This window comes from Cervus canadensis, chromosome 9 (assembly GCF_019320065.1).
Source record: "Cervus canadensis isolate Bull #8, Minnesota chromosome 9, ASM1932006v1, whole genome shotgun sequence".
Lineage (NCBI taxonomy): Eukaryota > Metazoa > Chordata > Mammalia > Artiodactyla > Cervidae > Cervus > Cervus canadensis.
In genome coordinates, this window is record NC_057394.1 from 73791271 (window position 1) to 73805797 (window position 14527).

Consider the following 14527-nt stretch of genomic DNA (forward strand, 5'->3'; position numbering starts at 1 on the left):
GGTCCAAAGACAACTTTTATTGGAAAAGATTGTTTCTTGTAAAAATATGATATGAATTGAACATAGGACTTCCTAGGTTTCCATTCAAACCCATAAAAAATAGCTATTTCCCTGATATTAGTGATATGGATTTCATCTTGTATGCCTTGGTGCACACATATTAGTGTAACAGTAGAACAGATATACATATTCTTATCTATCTTCAAGAACTGACATTAAATGATACCTACTCTTGTAGCAATTGGTCACTGGTTGTGAAATAGAGAAAAAAAACCATAATCTGAGGAAGAACTAAATCTGTTAACAATTGTGAGCATGAAATCAAATTAATTCACTGAGTAAACATTTTATTGGATGATTGTTTTATCTGTTCTTATGTGAATCTCTGCATTTTACAACAAAAATACCTATTGTTTAAAATGCATAAATTAATGTAGGTGCTTATCATATATGAAGGCAATTGAAAGAAAGCAGAATGTCACTCCCACTTTGCATTTACTGAAATGAGGTGAGAGTAACCTTGGGATTTCCTCTTTGTTCTCTGCCATAGCACTGTTGCAGATGTGTTACAGCTAATATTTGTCTACTTCTCCACTAGTCCTGTAAGCTCCAAAATGTAGGGTCTGAGCTTTAAAAATAAAAAGAAAAACTCTGTGTGTTGAATATTCTGTTTGTCTGATGGATATCTGTTGAAGGAATGAACATATACATGATAAATATGGGATAAAGTGAGCCAGAGTTTACAAGATGAACAAACATAAGCCAAATAAAGAATGGAAACTGCAGAACAGTCCTGTTGGAGGATGAGGACTGTGTAAAGGCACAGAAGTACAAAGGGAGAGAAAGGCCTCGTGAGCACGCATGTGAAACCACCAGAAGGGCACACTGGCAGCCAACGAATGTGCCTGCTTTACGTCCGCAACTCGACTGTGATGAGTGAGAGTGACGAGAGTAAGCAAGAATTTGGAACCTTTTAATTAAAGTTTTTCTTTAGCAGAATATGGAGATATTCTTCTAAAGCAGTCACTGTAAGATACACAGTGTGGAATTCTAAAATTAAATATTATTACTGAGAGTTCATGTTCATGTTAACCTAGGACCCCTGATGACTCTCAAGTGTGTGTTCCACGCTTGTACATACCCAGGGAATCTAGCCTGGCTGGGCAGAGCTCTCTCTGGGGTTCTAAGGAGTTCCCTGGCATATTCAGTGCTCTGCCATTCTTTCAGCTACCATTCTCCTTAAAAATCTATAGATTTTAATGAAAGCGAGGTCTTCCAATATATGTGTGTTTTTAGAGATTAACTTGATGTTATTTACGTAACATTACTTACATAAATAAATGAACAGCTGAAAATTATATATCATATTTTTAAAAAATTTCTGATGACATTTCATAACAAGGAGAAACTGTTAAAATAAAATAAATAAAATGCCAATTTACATTAACTCAGTACTTAAATGTATTGTTTAAGCACAAACAGCATAAAAATAGAGACCATACTTGAAGACACTGGTTTTTTCTAGAAATGATTTTCTAATAAAAGACATAATGCTATTTTTGGAAAAAAATTTTTAAAAAGAAAGTATACTCTTTACCACACACACACAAATTGATGGCTGCCAACAGTCACAGCTCACCATAATTAACCTGTCCTGCATTTTTTGTAATTCACTTTTAATAATCTTTGGAAGATTCTTTAAAAATAAATGCTTAGAAAACTTTGGTAAGTTTTAAATTACTAAAGCCATTTTAAATCCAATAAATACAATAAACTATATAAATAGCTGTTCTGACAGTTACATTAAAATCTTTTTATATAAAAATTTCCATATAAAAGCTTTGCAACATGGACAGCAAATATATATTTTTTATTTTAATCAATGTATGACAAAACCCACTGAAATGTTGTGAAGTAATTAGCCTCCAACTAATAAAAAAATTTAAAAACAAACAAACAAACAAACAAAAAAAAACTCATGATGTATTTAAAAGCCTCATGGATGAAGTTGGTACTCTGGTACTTTCCATTTATAAGTTTTAGCCATAAATTAGCATTATTATTTTTAATTATTTTACTAAACACCTTTGTGAAATGGAAAAAACAACAACAACAACTGCTGTTTACAAAATTAACCAAAAAAGTGAAATATTTTCAAAGCAAGACCTGTTAGGTTCTGGTACATGTAGGTATTTATGAATTTTTTTGGATAATTGAAATTTAGTAAATAACCTTGTGCTGTAATTGGTAGGGTTCCTTTCTTTTCCCAGTAGTAATAAGTGAAGAGCTTTTTTTTTTTTTTTAACTAACTATGCTTATAAAGACTTATCTTGGAAGATGAATATTAAATATCATAAGCTTATGACACTAATCTACTCAAACAATAAAAGTGAAGCACAGTAAATGAGATCTCAGAAACACTAGATATGTTTCTTCATTTAAAAAAAAAACTTTTAATTAAACCATCCAATTTAATGTTTTTATATGGCACTTTAGTTTTGAAGGTAAAGTGATCTAGAGACAGCTGACAAAGAAATTATAACTGCAATTCCTTGGTGAAAATGTTAATGACAGCAAAATATTGTTTAATTAGATGATTGCAGCATCTGGATTAACACTCTTTAAGAGCGATGTTCCCGTGCTTGTCTGCTTCTTCACACTTTACAGACATTTTGTCATCTCTAGGTCATTAGGAAAGAATTTTTAATGATTTTTCTAGAAGCAAGCAGTTCAAGTTACATCTAATTAGATGACAATAATAAGCCCAACACATGCAGTAGCTAAATATATACATAATTAACCAGGGAGGGCTTGTACATCACAGAGTAAAAAAGTGGAAAATGCTAAACAGGAGAAAAAGGTTGGGGTTGAGGAAGTTGTGCTGAATTCATTAGCTGATCATATAAAAAATAACTCAGAAAGCTTTTTAAGAAACCTTCCAAACCTAACCGGATCACTTACATGAAGCTATGTTAGCAGTTACTCTATTTTTTTTTTAATGCCTGATTTTAACACCTTGTTCATTGTCTTACCTAATAAAATACAAAATGAGGCATAGGCTGTATCTTTTGAAGCACAATAAACAGAAATTAGCTCAACTCTGGAAGTTAGAGGGTGAACTCACATTTTTAGTCAAACTCTAAGCATCACTGAAAATCTTCCAAAGCTTAATGTTCTTTAAAAATAAAAAAAAAACAAACAAAACTTGTTTCAAAATAGTTAAATTTTACAACAGTTCTATGCTAGACTTTCATGTAGTTTTAAAGATTATGCTTTCAAATACTATTTAATGAGATAGGAAAAGTAGAATGTAAACCTTCAGGTGTAGCAGACTCCTAAAGATTACTACACAGAAAAATCACCAAAATCTTACTTATGATATTTATGGCTAGACTTAGGACTGATTAAATTTTTAAATTATAATTTTATATATTTCCATTTTTCTATAATGAGTAATTGTTAAATTTATAAATATAACAAAATAAAGGCCATTAAAACATTTATGGGCCTTTAGGTGACTTTTCAAAACAGTATGTTTTCTGAATATTTGATAAGCTTCTTTTACCATGTGAAGTATCTTTATCAAATGTATATATGGTAAACTATATGCAATCGTATATATATACATATGTCACATGAAGGTCTAAAAATCTACATACTGTACTAATACTAGGACACTGCTGCTGTCTGCTTTAGTCTTATTTTTAAAAGAATCTATAAAGGAGAAAAGACAAATTGTTCAAATATGAGAGACCTCAAGAAATGAACAGCAAGAAATGAGTCATAAAATGTACTTCACATTTCATGTTAAAGTAATGGAGAAAAATGGTAAATCTGAGAGTGTAAGAGAATTACTAGAATATTTTTTATAGAACATGTGGATTTATTAAGTCACATTGACCTATATTTTTAAAAACTTGAAGCCAGAAAGGGTTGTTTCATCTTCTCAATCGGTTTCTATTCTGTTACTCTTCTGTTTAATCCAGGAAATATAAAGAATCCCTCATCCAGCGATTTTAGTGCATTCACATAACAGATTATAAAATCATGCAAACACAGAGTATGAATATTAAATCAGCTCAATTTGATGAGAGTTTATAGAGCAAAACTTTGACTTCATAATCTTATTAGAAAGAAGTGATACAGACATAAAATGTTAAGGGCACATTACCTTAAGTGCCAACGTGTGTAGCACAGGTAGTGCCATAGAAGGTGTGAATGCTATAGGAGATTAAGACAATTATGGTAAGGTATCTCTTTTAAGAATACAGGTGTAACTTGGTGATTCTCCAAGTGTGGACGCTGGAGCAGCGGCATCAGGATCACCTGGGGACTTACTAGAAATACAAACTTTAAGCCCCGCCTTAAACCTACTGAATCAGAACCTGTGTTTCAGCAAGCCCTCCAGGTGATTCTGAGAACCACTCCATCCCGGATGTGGGGTTGGTGACTGTGTGGCTCGTGTCGTGGCTGGTGGCACTCCCCGGGAGGTGTCATCATCAGAAGAAAGTCCTCTCACCTAAGGTCCTGTGTCCTTCCCAGGAGTCTCCATCCACTGACTGCTAACTGCAGGTAACAAAGGCCTGGCCACCCTGCCTCAGGGCAAGACATCTCTGAGAGGCATCCCAGCTCCTGGTTTCCTGTGGGATCTGCCAAGGCCTTTCCTGTGATTACTCTGGGGCTCAAGTTCTCCTGCTCAGTTCTACTTTCTACATTCCCCTATAGACACTGATCCCAAGGACACTCTCCAATAAACTTCCTGCAAGCACATTTCTGTCTCAGAGTTTGTTTCTCTGGATCTGAGACCCAACTGAACATGTACCAGGGTCTACATTAGAGATAATAATTCAAGGCCCAGATCTAGTGCTAGCATATTCCTATGGACAAAAGTCATGATGGTAAATAAATGTCAGAAGTTCTTTTGATGAAATACAAATTAAAAACGATTGTCTAAGAACCATTATTTTTTTTTTTTTCAGTCTTAAAAGCAGCTATGGATTAAGGCTGATGAGGTAAAAATTGAACCGCACCATGAATATCCTGAGACGGTGTGGTATAGAAGTTGAGTGTTGCTCTACTGCCAAACCACCTACATTAGAATCCTGACTTCACTTACTTATTAGTTCTGTGACTTGGGCAAGTTATTTACTTCTCTGTACCTCATCTCTTCATTGGTGAAATGGGGTTAAGGACCAGGGCTATTGTTAGTATTAAATGAGTAAATACACCTAAAACACAGAACCACTTAGTGGAAACACTAAGGAAGACACTTAATGGAAAACACTTAGAAGGAAACAGTGTTTGCAACATTAGAAATGTCTCAATAAATATTAACTTTTACCATTTTTTCTGAATGTTGCTGTTAATATTAAAGAAGTGTTTAAAAAAGAAATAATAAAACTAAACAAAGAAATAATACAAATATTTTTCCTGACTCTTGATATTAAGAGTAATTAAAGAAATGTTTAAAGAAGACTATGATAAAATATAAGCCAACCATTTGTTGCCTTTGGGTTACCCAGGAAATTAAATATAATTTGTCAATAAGAACACTGATAAATCTAAAGTTTCAATCAATTGACTTAAGTATTTATTGAACAATAACTATATCCCTAAAACTGTGCAATGAAACAACATGATTATTTAGTAGAACTATGTTAGTAAAAGTGGTCCTGGTACAGTTTAACATCTTTATAGTTCCCTTTATTCTAGGATCCTTTAGAGTCCTGCCTTTAAAGAACTGTGAAAAGTGTTCCATTAAGAAGAGATGAATGGATATATATGATATTCTGCACAATTCAGGAAAATAGGCAGTTCCAGCTGCTTCCTAATCAAGTACTCAATAGTGGCTTTGGTGAAGCTTCTTTATAAAAGCATCACTCAACTCTTTAATGCTGGTTCAGTTCAGTTCAGTTGCATCCAACTCTTTGTGACCCCATGGACTGCAGCATGCCAGGCCTCCCTGTCTATCACCAAACCCCGGAGCTTGCTCAAAGCCATGTCCATCAAGTCAGTGATGCCATCCAACCATCTCATCCCCTCTCGTCCCCTCTTCCTGCCTTCAATCTTTCCCAGCATCAGGATCTTTTCTAAGAAGTCAGTTCTTTGCATCAGTTGGCCAAAGTACTGGAGTTTTAGCTTCAGCATCAGTCCTTTCAATGAATATTCAGGACTGATTTCCCTTAGGATTAGATCCTTTAGGTTTGATCTCCTTGCAGTCAAAAGGACTATCAAGAATCTTCTCCAACACCACAGCTCAAAAGCATCAATTCTTCAGTTTAACTAATGCTGGTGCTCAATATAAACTGGCTCCTCTACTTAGAACTTCAAGACGACAGCAAAGGAAGAATTTGCAGGAATACATGCAGGGTGAGTACCTCTGCATGTATTTTATAACTTTTTCAGGTTGTCATTCTACTCTTATATGAAGGTTCATTTTATCTACATAATCATCTACATATGACAAAATCCTTAGAATTCAGTTAAAGCCCATCTTTTCTATGAGGCTTCCCTTGATTAGACTAGGTCATACTAATCTGTCACTTCTCTAAATTTTTATTACAGTTAGTGACACTTGACTGCACGCTGTCTTGTATGTTCTATATGCTTTCATATGTAAATCTTGTTTTGATAATTAGATCTTAAATGGTTAGACCAATCACGGTCAAACTTTAAGCATAAGAACCACCTAGAAGGCTCCCTGCAATGCAGAGTGCTGGGCCTCACTTCAAGTTTCTGACTTAGTTGGTTTGAGAAGGAATCTGAAAATTTGCGTCTCTAAGTCCCCAGGTTATACCAATACTGCTAGGCCGGGGAACTACTTTGTAAAACACTAAACTAGAGTATATTACAGTGACTTCTACTTTCTGTAATAATGACACTGTGCATTAAATTATTTACTTCTTCTCCCTGCCATACTTGTTACTACAACTGTAATCCAATTTTTGAGCCCATATTTTCTTTTTTCTTGGAATGACTTCTGCTTTACTTTTTAGTGAATTCTTATTCCTTTTTCAATTTTCAACTTAAATGTTGCCTATGAGAGAAGCCTATGAAAAGATTACAAGAAACTTTTCCTGTAAGCATATTGCCTTCTGGATTTAAGACTTCAAATGAAAGTGAAAGTTGCGCCCGACTTTGCAACCAGAATACTGGAGTGGGTAGCCGTTCCCTTCTCCAGGGGATCTTCCCAACCCAGGGATCGAACCCAGGTCCCCCACAATGCAGGCGGATTCTTTACCAGTTGAGCCACCAGGGAAGCCTGAGAATGCCGGAGTGGCTAGCCTATCCCTTTCTCCAGCGGATCTTCCCGACCCAGGAATCAAACCAGGGTCTCCTACACTGCAGGTGGATTCTTTAGCTGAGCTACCAGGGAAGGCCAATAGCTTTGTATATTTTCTCATTATAATAATTACGACTTTTTGCTGGAATTGCTGGTGTACATGTCTGTTTTCCTGAGCATACCGTGACCCCTTCAAAGGCAGAAACCATGCAGGGCTCTCCTCTGAAGGGTTAGTGTGCCAAACACAGTGCATGCCACATAGTAGAAGCGTTCAGTAACTATTAAAATGATGAAAAAGTCGGTTTCATATCTAGAGTCCTAAAGGCTCTCCTAATAGCTCTTCCTAACTTTAAGGGATCTGATTTCTGAATCATGTGAAATATAGCTATCAGTTTAATTTTCCCAAAATTTCATATTGCATTACCTTCTACTACAAAACTATACTGACTCCTAGATTCAGGCTCTTCATAGTCTGACTATAGTCTGACTTAACCAACAGCTCCAGTAGTAGCCAAGCTGTGATACTCTTGTCTACTGAACACATAACACATATTCACCTGGCAGAAATTTGTAAAGCTCTGTTCTTTTCTTTTTTCCTCCCCAAACACAGTCTTAAAATTCATCTGGTCTGCTTAGCTCTTGCACCATTCACTATTTACAGCACTTATTCAACACTTAACCATCAACTGTCTTAGAATGCTCCCTTATGTATATTTCATTCACTCGACTAGTTGCAATGCTCTGATTCCTAAACGTAAATGTGAAGTCCCTCACTTGTGTTGGACTTGTCACGACGCTATAGACTCTAGCCCACCAGGCTCCTCTGTCCGTGGGGATTCTCCAGGCAAGAATACTGGAGTGGGTAGCCATTTCCTTCTCCAGGGGATCTTCCCGACCCAGGGATTGAACCTGGGTCTCCCATATTGCAGGGAGAGTCTTCACCCGCTTTATACTTCTTTTTAGTCTATTGTCTACAATAGATAGACTTTAATGTTTAGTTATAATTGTATTAAGAAAAATACCCAATATGTTCTTTTAAAAAACGCCTGTGGTCTATACATTTTTTATGTCACCAAATAAAATAGACCACAGTTATTCAAAAGAAGTTAGGAAGACACTCAAATTCCCCTTACTCTCTGTGTGTCCTGGCTCAGAAACCCAAAGATTGTCCCCACCAGAAAGAAAAGCTCTGTCTATACTGCTCAGGGTGGGCTTCCCTGGTGGCTCAGACAGTGAAGAGTCTGCCTGCAGTGCAGGAGACCCGAGTTTGATCCTTGGGTTGGGAAGACTCCTTGGAGAAGGGAATGGCAACTCACCCCAGTATTCTTATCTGGGAAATTCCACAGACAGAGGTGCCTGGCGGGCTAGAGTCCATGGGGTCACAAAGAGTTGGATACCACTGAGAGATTAACACTTTCACTTCATACTGGTCAGAGAAGCTTTTAGATCAGATCATATTATCTCTAGCAAGACTGCAATTTTTCTAGAGCTAGACAGAGGAACTGCCAGAAAGCAACAGGCATGAGGTAGGTGGTGCTTCCAGGTGGAACTGTGCACCACACTTTGGGAAATGCAGCTGACATGAGTAAAAGGCAGTGAGGAGGGGAGGAGACCAGACGTGTCCTTTAACACAACCAACCAGCTGACACTCCATCCAGAGGACAGGCAGACAGAATTCCATTTTAGAACAGCAGAACCTTCTAGGAAAAATGCTAGCTCCACTGGGAACTGAACTAGGAGTGAGGCATACCACCACGTCTTCCAGTTTTAATTCCAAAAGCTCCATAAAGGTACCAGAATCAAGGGGAAAAAGTCATACACTTATCTATGACATATGATAGACCATGAGTCTTGACAGATCCTTGAAGGATAGATAATAGAAAAACTTAACACAGGGAATATGGAAGAATACTGCAGAAGAAAAAAAAAAAAGAGAACTTTATCCTGAAAAATCAGGTAAAGATCCATGTGAAAAGTGAAAGTCGCTCAGTCGTGTCCGACTCTTTGTGACACCATGGACTGCAGCCCAACAGGGTCCTCTGTCCATGGAATTCTCCCAGCAAGAGTACTGGAGTGGGTTGCCATTTCCTTCGCTAGGGGATCTTCCTGACTCAGGGATCAAACCCGGGTCTCCTGCATCGCAGAGGATTCTTTTGAGCTACCAGGGAAGCCCCAAAGATCCATGTAGCTGAAAACAATATACTGTATTAATGAGAAGATTTTAATAAAAAGTCAAAACCCTTCTTAATATGCAAAAATATATGGACTCCAAAAACAAGTGTTTCATAATAATACAGATTCTGGTAATAAATTATATTGACAAAGATAAGCAATGAATAAGAAGTAAATTGAGTGAAAGTTCTTATTTCGCATAGGACTGATTTAAAATGTTGATTCATTTTTTAGTTCAAAGGTAACAGAAATACATTTCAGAGAGTTTTTTAAAAAATGTAAACATATCAGCATCAATTCTCTAGGAGAAGTAGTAACAAAAAGCTTATGTTCTAAATCTCTAAAAAAAGTAGGCAGAAATTTATTTAAATGGCCAAAGAGAAACAAAACAGTGAGGAAAGTAAGAAAATATTACAAGCAATAGTATAAGACAAGATGATATAAGACTAAACATATCAGTTGTTAAAACATATGCAAAGAAATATCAAACATGGCTACTAAAAGATTTAAAGTCCAAGATAAAGTTAAAACTTGAAATTTCACCTATGGGCTAAGACACGAGGTTGGCAGATTTGATATTCTATCCTTTTTCACTTTGGCAATGATACTTACGTTACATCATGCTGTTTACCTAAATATACTAATGAAATTAGGTTCTTTACATTTCAGATGTTTAAGTTCATTCTACTCTCTGCATGTATATAATATGTATTAATTAAGTAGCATAACATATTTCCTTTATTTTTGAGTAAGTAAATAGGTTTTTTAAAGATATATACTTTGTATAGACTATTATGTGAATATATATACACATGTCATGAAGATATATCTATATAATGGAGATGTGTGTATAAAGTATACAATAAAAATTAATATATATAATAAAATAGTTCTTTAGTTGTACCTCTAGCATCCTATTTAGCAAAGGCATCAATACTATAATATGTAGTAAATGATTAAAATGCAAAACCATTTTAAATAACTTTTTATCCCTTTATGTCAACAAATTGAGTTATTTTGTCTATTTAATACATATCTATATCATCCATATTTAATATAAGCCTATAGCATTCATATTCATACATATATAATAGATTATAAAAGAGCTATACTACACAGTTATCCTTTTAAGCATTGATTCAGAGAACAGGGCTCTAGATCCATAGTTCTGAGCATTCATTCACAAAAAAAGAATAATCATATACATATGTACTGCACAGTTATTTAAATTTATCTTATTGTAAAAAAGAAAGTTTTTGTTGAGCCTGATTTACAGAAGCAAACTCTCTGTAATTCAACATGAATAAGGGCTTTGGAGCCTAACTTAAGAAAAAAATAAAGAGGTACTGAAATCTCATAGACATACTCAGCTACTGATGACCACTGATGTAGTAGAAAAATAAAACCACTACCCTCTCTTAATTTACAAGCATGGTATTGTTAAAGTTGATGGCAGTTACTCATCATTCAGAAATGCAATCTGATTTTATATTTTCATTTGAAGATTTTAAGGAAAAAAACACGTTGTAACCCAATCATGCCACAATCCAGGTGACATCTGTACTAGGCAGAATCCTGTTGTTATTCTCCTGTCTAGCTGCTACTGATGAGAATGACAAAGTAGTGAAATTACATTTTCCCACTATTATTTCCAGACACTCTCTGGCAATGGTTTGTTGACTCTAATAAACCTTCAGACAAAGCTGTCAGCAAAGCAAATGGCAGAAGGAGAGTAAAGAAAAGTCCCTTCAACAATAAAATGCAACTAAACCTTAGTGCTAGCTTGTATAGTTTTTGATAGCAATTTAATGTGAATGCTTCAATATTTATTCTGATGCTGTATTTGAATTCCAAGGAGAACAATGTATTCTGTCAAGTCACATTATTGAGGATTTTGATGAACATAAACATATTATGAGATTAAAGAATGAGATGTCTTACCTGCTATAGTATTAAGAAACATCAAATATTCGAAGTTTGAAATTTCCCTTCTTTGCCAGCGCTGAGTCATGTTGGAAGATTTATAAAGCTGTCGAGGAGTGGCCAGTGATATCCTCCTAGCAATTAAGCAAATTATAACAATTTCTTTAAACTCATAACCTTTAAAAGTCCAATAATAACTAATATATGGATTTGATATAATTTGATGTATGATTTATCCTTCTTAGATAAATTACAAAATACATTTTAGTTGTTGAATTAGCAATATTTGAAAAAATCTATTACAGAGGAGATACATGTATTTCCTTAGAATAAAGCAGTATGAAAGCACCTATTTGTATAACACTGTTCCAAGTGGATATTTTACAAGTCAATAAGAACAAAAAAGGTTAAACTGTACTCAAAATAAGTCAGTCGCTTTTAAACAGCACAGCAAACCCACCCCATGCTCAGATACTAGGTAGCAGCTTATAAGCATTTGACTCAAACCTCATGTAATAATGACCCCTCTGAACTTTCTAAGCCTGTCTCCCTACAGAGTGTGCACATGAGCACAGCCTCTAACCACATGACACATAATCCTCTAGAAGGTCAAAAGCAAGCAACTGAGAACTTTGAAAATATAGGAATATCTTTGAAAATATAGGAATAGAAGAAGGAACATAGGAATATCTTAAGAGACTAAGTCAGGAGAATTTGTGTAAATTACAAACGTTTGAAGGTACAATGTATTTCTCTAAAAGCTGACTGCTTTTGTCAAAGCATGATAAGGCTGAGTTTCAAAAACAATCACCACTTAACAAAGAAGTTCCCAAACGTTTTGAATTTATGCCACCTTTAGCGTCTCAGGAATTTTTTCATGGTGCCCCTAGCCCAAGAGAAACATCTAACAGTTCTCTTTATTGAGTAGTTAGGTCTAAATAACTTAACACTTGAGCCATAACAACTTAGTAGCTGTCTGAGAATACAATATTCAAAAACTGAAAGAAAACTAGTATTTTATTTCCTTCTTAAATAACCACAATTACTTACTAAAGGGGTGCAGTGTACACCTGTTGGGCACTGCACAGCTTCTTAAACCTGGGAATCATACCTGACACTACCATTTTCATTTCCTGTCCCACATGAATTTTCATGGGGTGCCTGTTCTTTTTTTAACCACAGCAACCCCTAAAAATTAGTTTCACAAAGCTAAGATGTCATCAAAAAGAATACAAGAATGCAGTGCCATCAAATGTTGAAGATTAGAACTAAATCGAACTGAGTTTGTGCAGCATTTGATAGATGCTGCTGTATTTCCCTAAAAAACTGTAAAATGCCCTGCAGTAGGCCTGAGAGTTCACTGTGACATCCTAGGGCTCCATGGTGGGAGCTGTGGACCTAAGACTATCTTTATCTCCCGTGTTTTATTACCATGCTTACATTCACATGAGATCTTAATAACCATGGCAAGAGCCAAGATATAATTTGCTGTTTAGTTGCTAAGTCATGTCCAACTTTTTGTGACCCCATGGACTGTAGTCAGCCAAGTTCTTCTGTACATGGGATTTCGCAGGCAAGAATACTGGAGTGTGTTGCCATTTCCTTCTCCAGGTGATCTTCCCAACCCAGGGACTGAACCTGTGTCTCCTGCATTGGTAAGCGGATTCCTTACCACTGAGCCACCAGAGAAACTCAAGATATAAGGGTTGAAGAAAAGGAAGGAGGAAGGAAGAATGGGAATAAACTCGGTCTGTCAAATTAAAATTTGAATTAAGAATTTAAAAAATAATTATGTCTAACTCAATGCTTAAAATGTTAACTTAATATTTTGTAGCAGCCTGGTCACATATTAACATTTTTGGGGCTTTCCTAGTTATATATACTTGAGATAAAAGATCCTAAGGATTCCATAAGAACTATATAAGCCTAATTGCAATGGTAAGGGGAATATATATTTCATACTTCACTTAAATACTATATCTTAGTAAACTTTTCAATTAACTGGCAATATGATTTTCACAGGGCTACTAAAAGGGTTTCCAGATTTTAAGCCATTCCAGCACCACTATTCAAAAATTTTCTAGGCCAGATACTCTCACTTACACAATTATTTATGCTATAAATTTTAGCCTTGATTCTGGATTTGTCATAGCAACATGCTAAAATATTTTCTGAATTATCAATTAATAAATTATATTGACCCAATTTTTACTTGCCACTATTGTAATTATGTGCTTAGTTCAACTTTCACTGTATTACTATTTTAATCATATTCTTGCTAATCTGACTAAAATTCTAACCAGCATCATGCTTAGTCTGCTAAAAGCAATGTATAGAATAAAGTTGTAAATTATTTGTCGACATTTTAAATCTAGAGAATTTAAGAAGAAAACTGCTGATATGGAAATAATCCTGAGCACCAAAAACACTCAAAAACCAAGACCAAACAAATTGTGATAAGGATAAATAATGGGACTAATGGGAGAAGGTTATGTCATTCTTAGAGTACGCAATTGTGAAGAAAAATACGGGCATACAACATGAATTTAGAAAATCAGATTACTATTAGCAAGTTCATGGAAAGGACCAGTTTTTCCTCTTTACTGCTCTCTCTCTTCTACTATAAACTCACCGAGAGCAGGAACTATGTTATACATATTGTTATGTCCTTAGCATTTAACAATACTTGAACTAGAGTGGGGTCTAAATAAGTATAAACCAAATGACTTGAGTTATTGGATTTCTATCCCCCCCAAAAAATAATGGCTAAAGAGAGATGAAATTAAAAAAAATAAATAAACTCAATCATAAGAAGAAGCAAAATGGTAAACAGTAAATCAATAGGGTGATTAAAAATATCCTATAAAGATTTGGACATTTGAATGAGTATAGTTGGTACATATCTGGGCTACACAAAAATGCTTTTACAACTGGTGAATAAGAAGAAGATAAAATTGCCTTCTGGAAAAAAAATACTAAGTACTATAACAAATGGTGACCATTTAAAATCATTAACTCTATATATGCAACGAGGTATATTCTTAGTAAGTAAAGAATCTAACTATACTCAAAATTTATTGATTATAATGACTGTCTGAATAGAAAATAGCAATACATTAACCAAACAATGACAATCAGTATGGAGTCTAG

The 14527-nt window shown here is 35.1% G+C and overlaps 1 protein-coding gene across 10 annotated transcripts in view; it reads right to left on the minus strand.

Annotated features, from left to right (window-relative positions):
- Positions 1–14527, minus strand: part of NBEA (neurobeachin) — a 644508-nt gene that overhangs the window by 105015 nt on the left and 524966 nt on the right. For all 10 annotated transcript variants that reach the window (XM_043477413.1, XM_043477415.1, XM_043477416.1 and 7 more), the window contains one exon: positions 11396–11511. In XM_043477413.1, coding sequence (XP_043333348.1) covers positions 11396–11511 — 116 coding nt within the window. The remainder of the gene's footprint in view (positions 1–11395; positions 11512–14527) is intronic.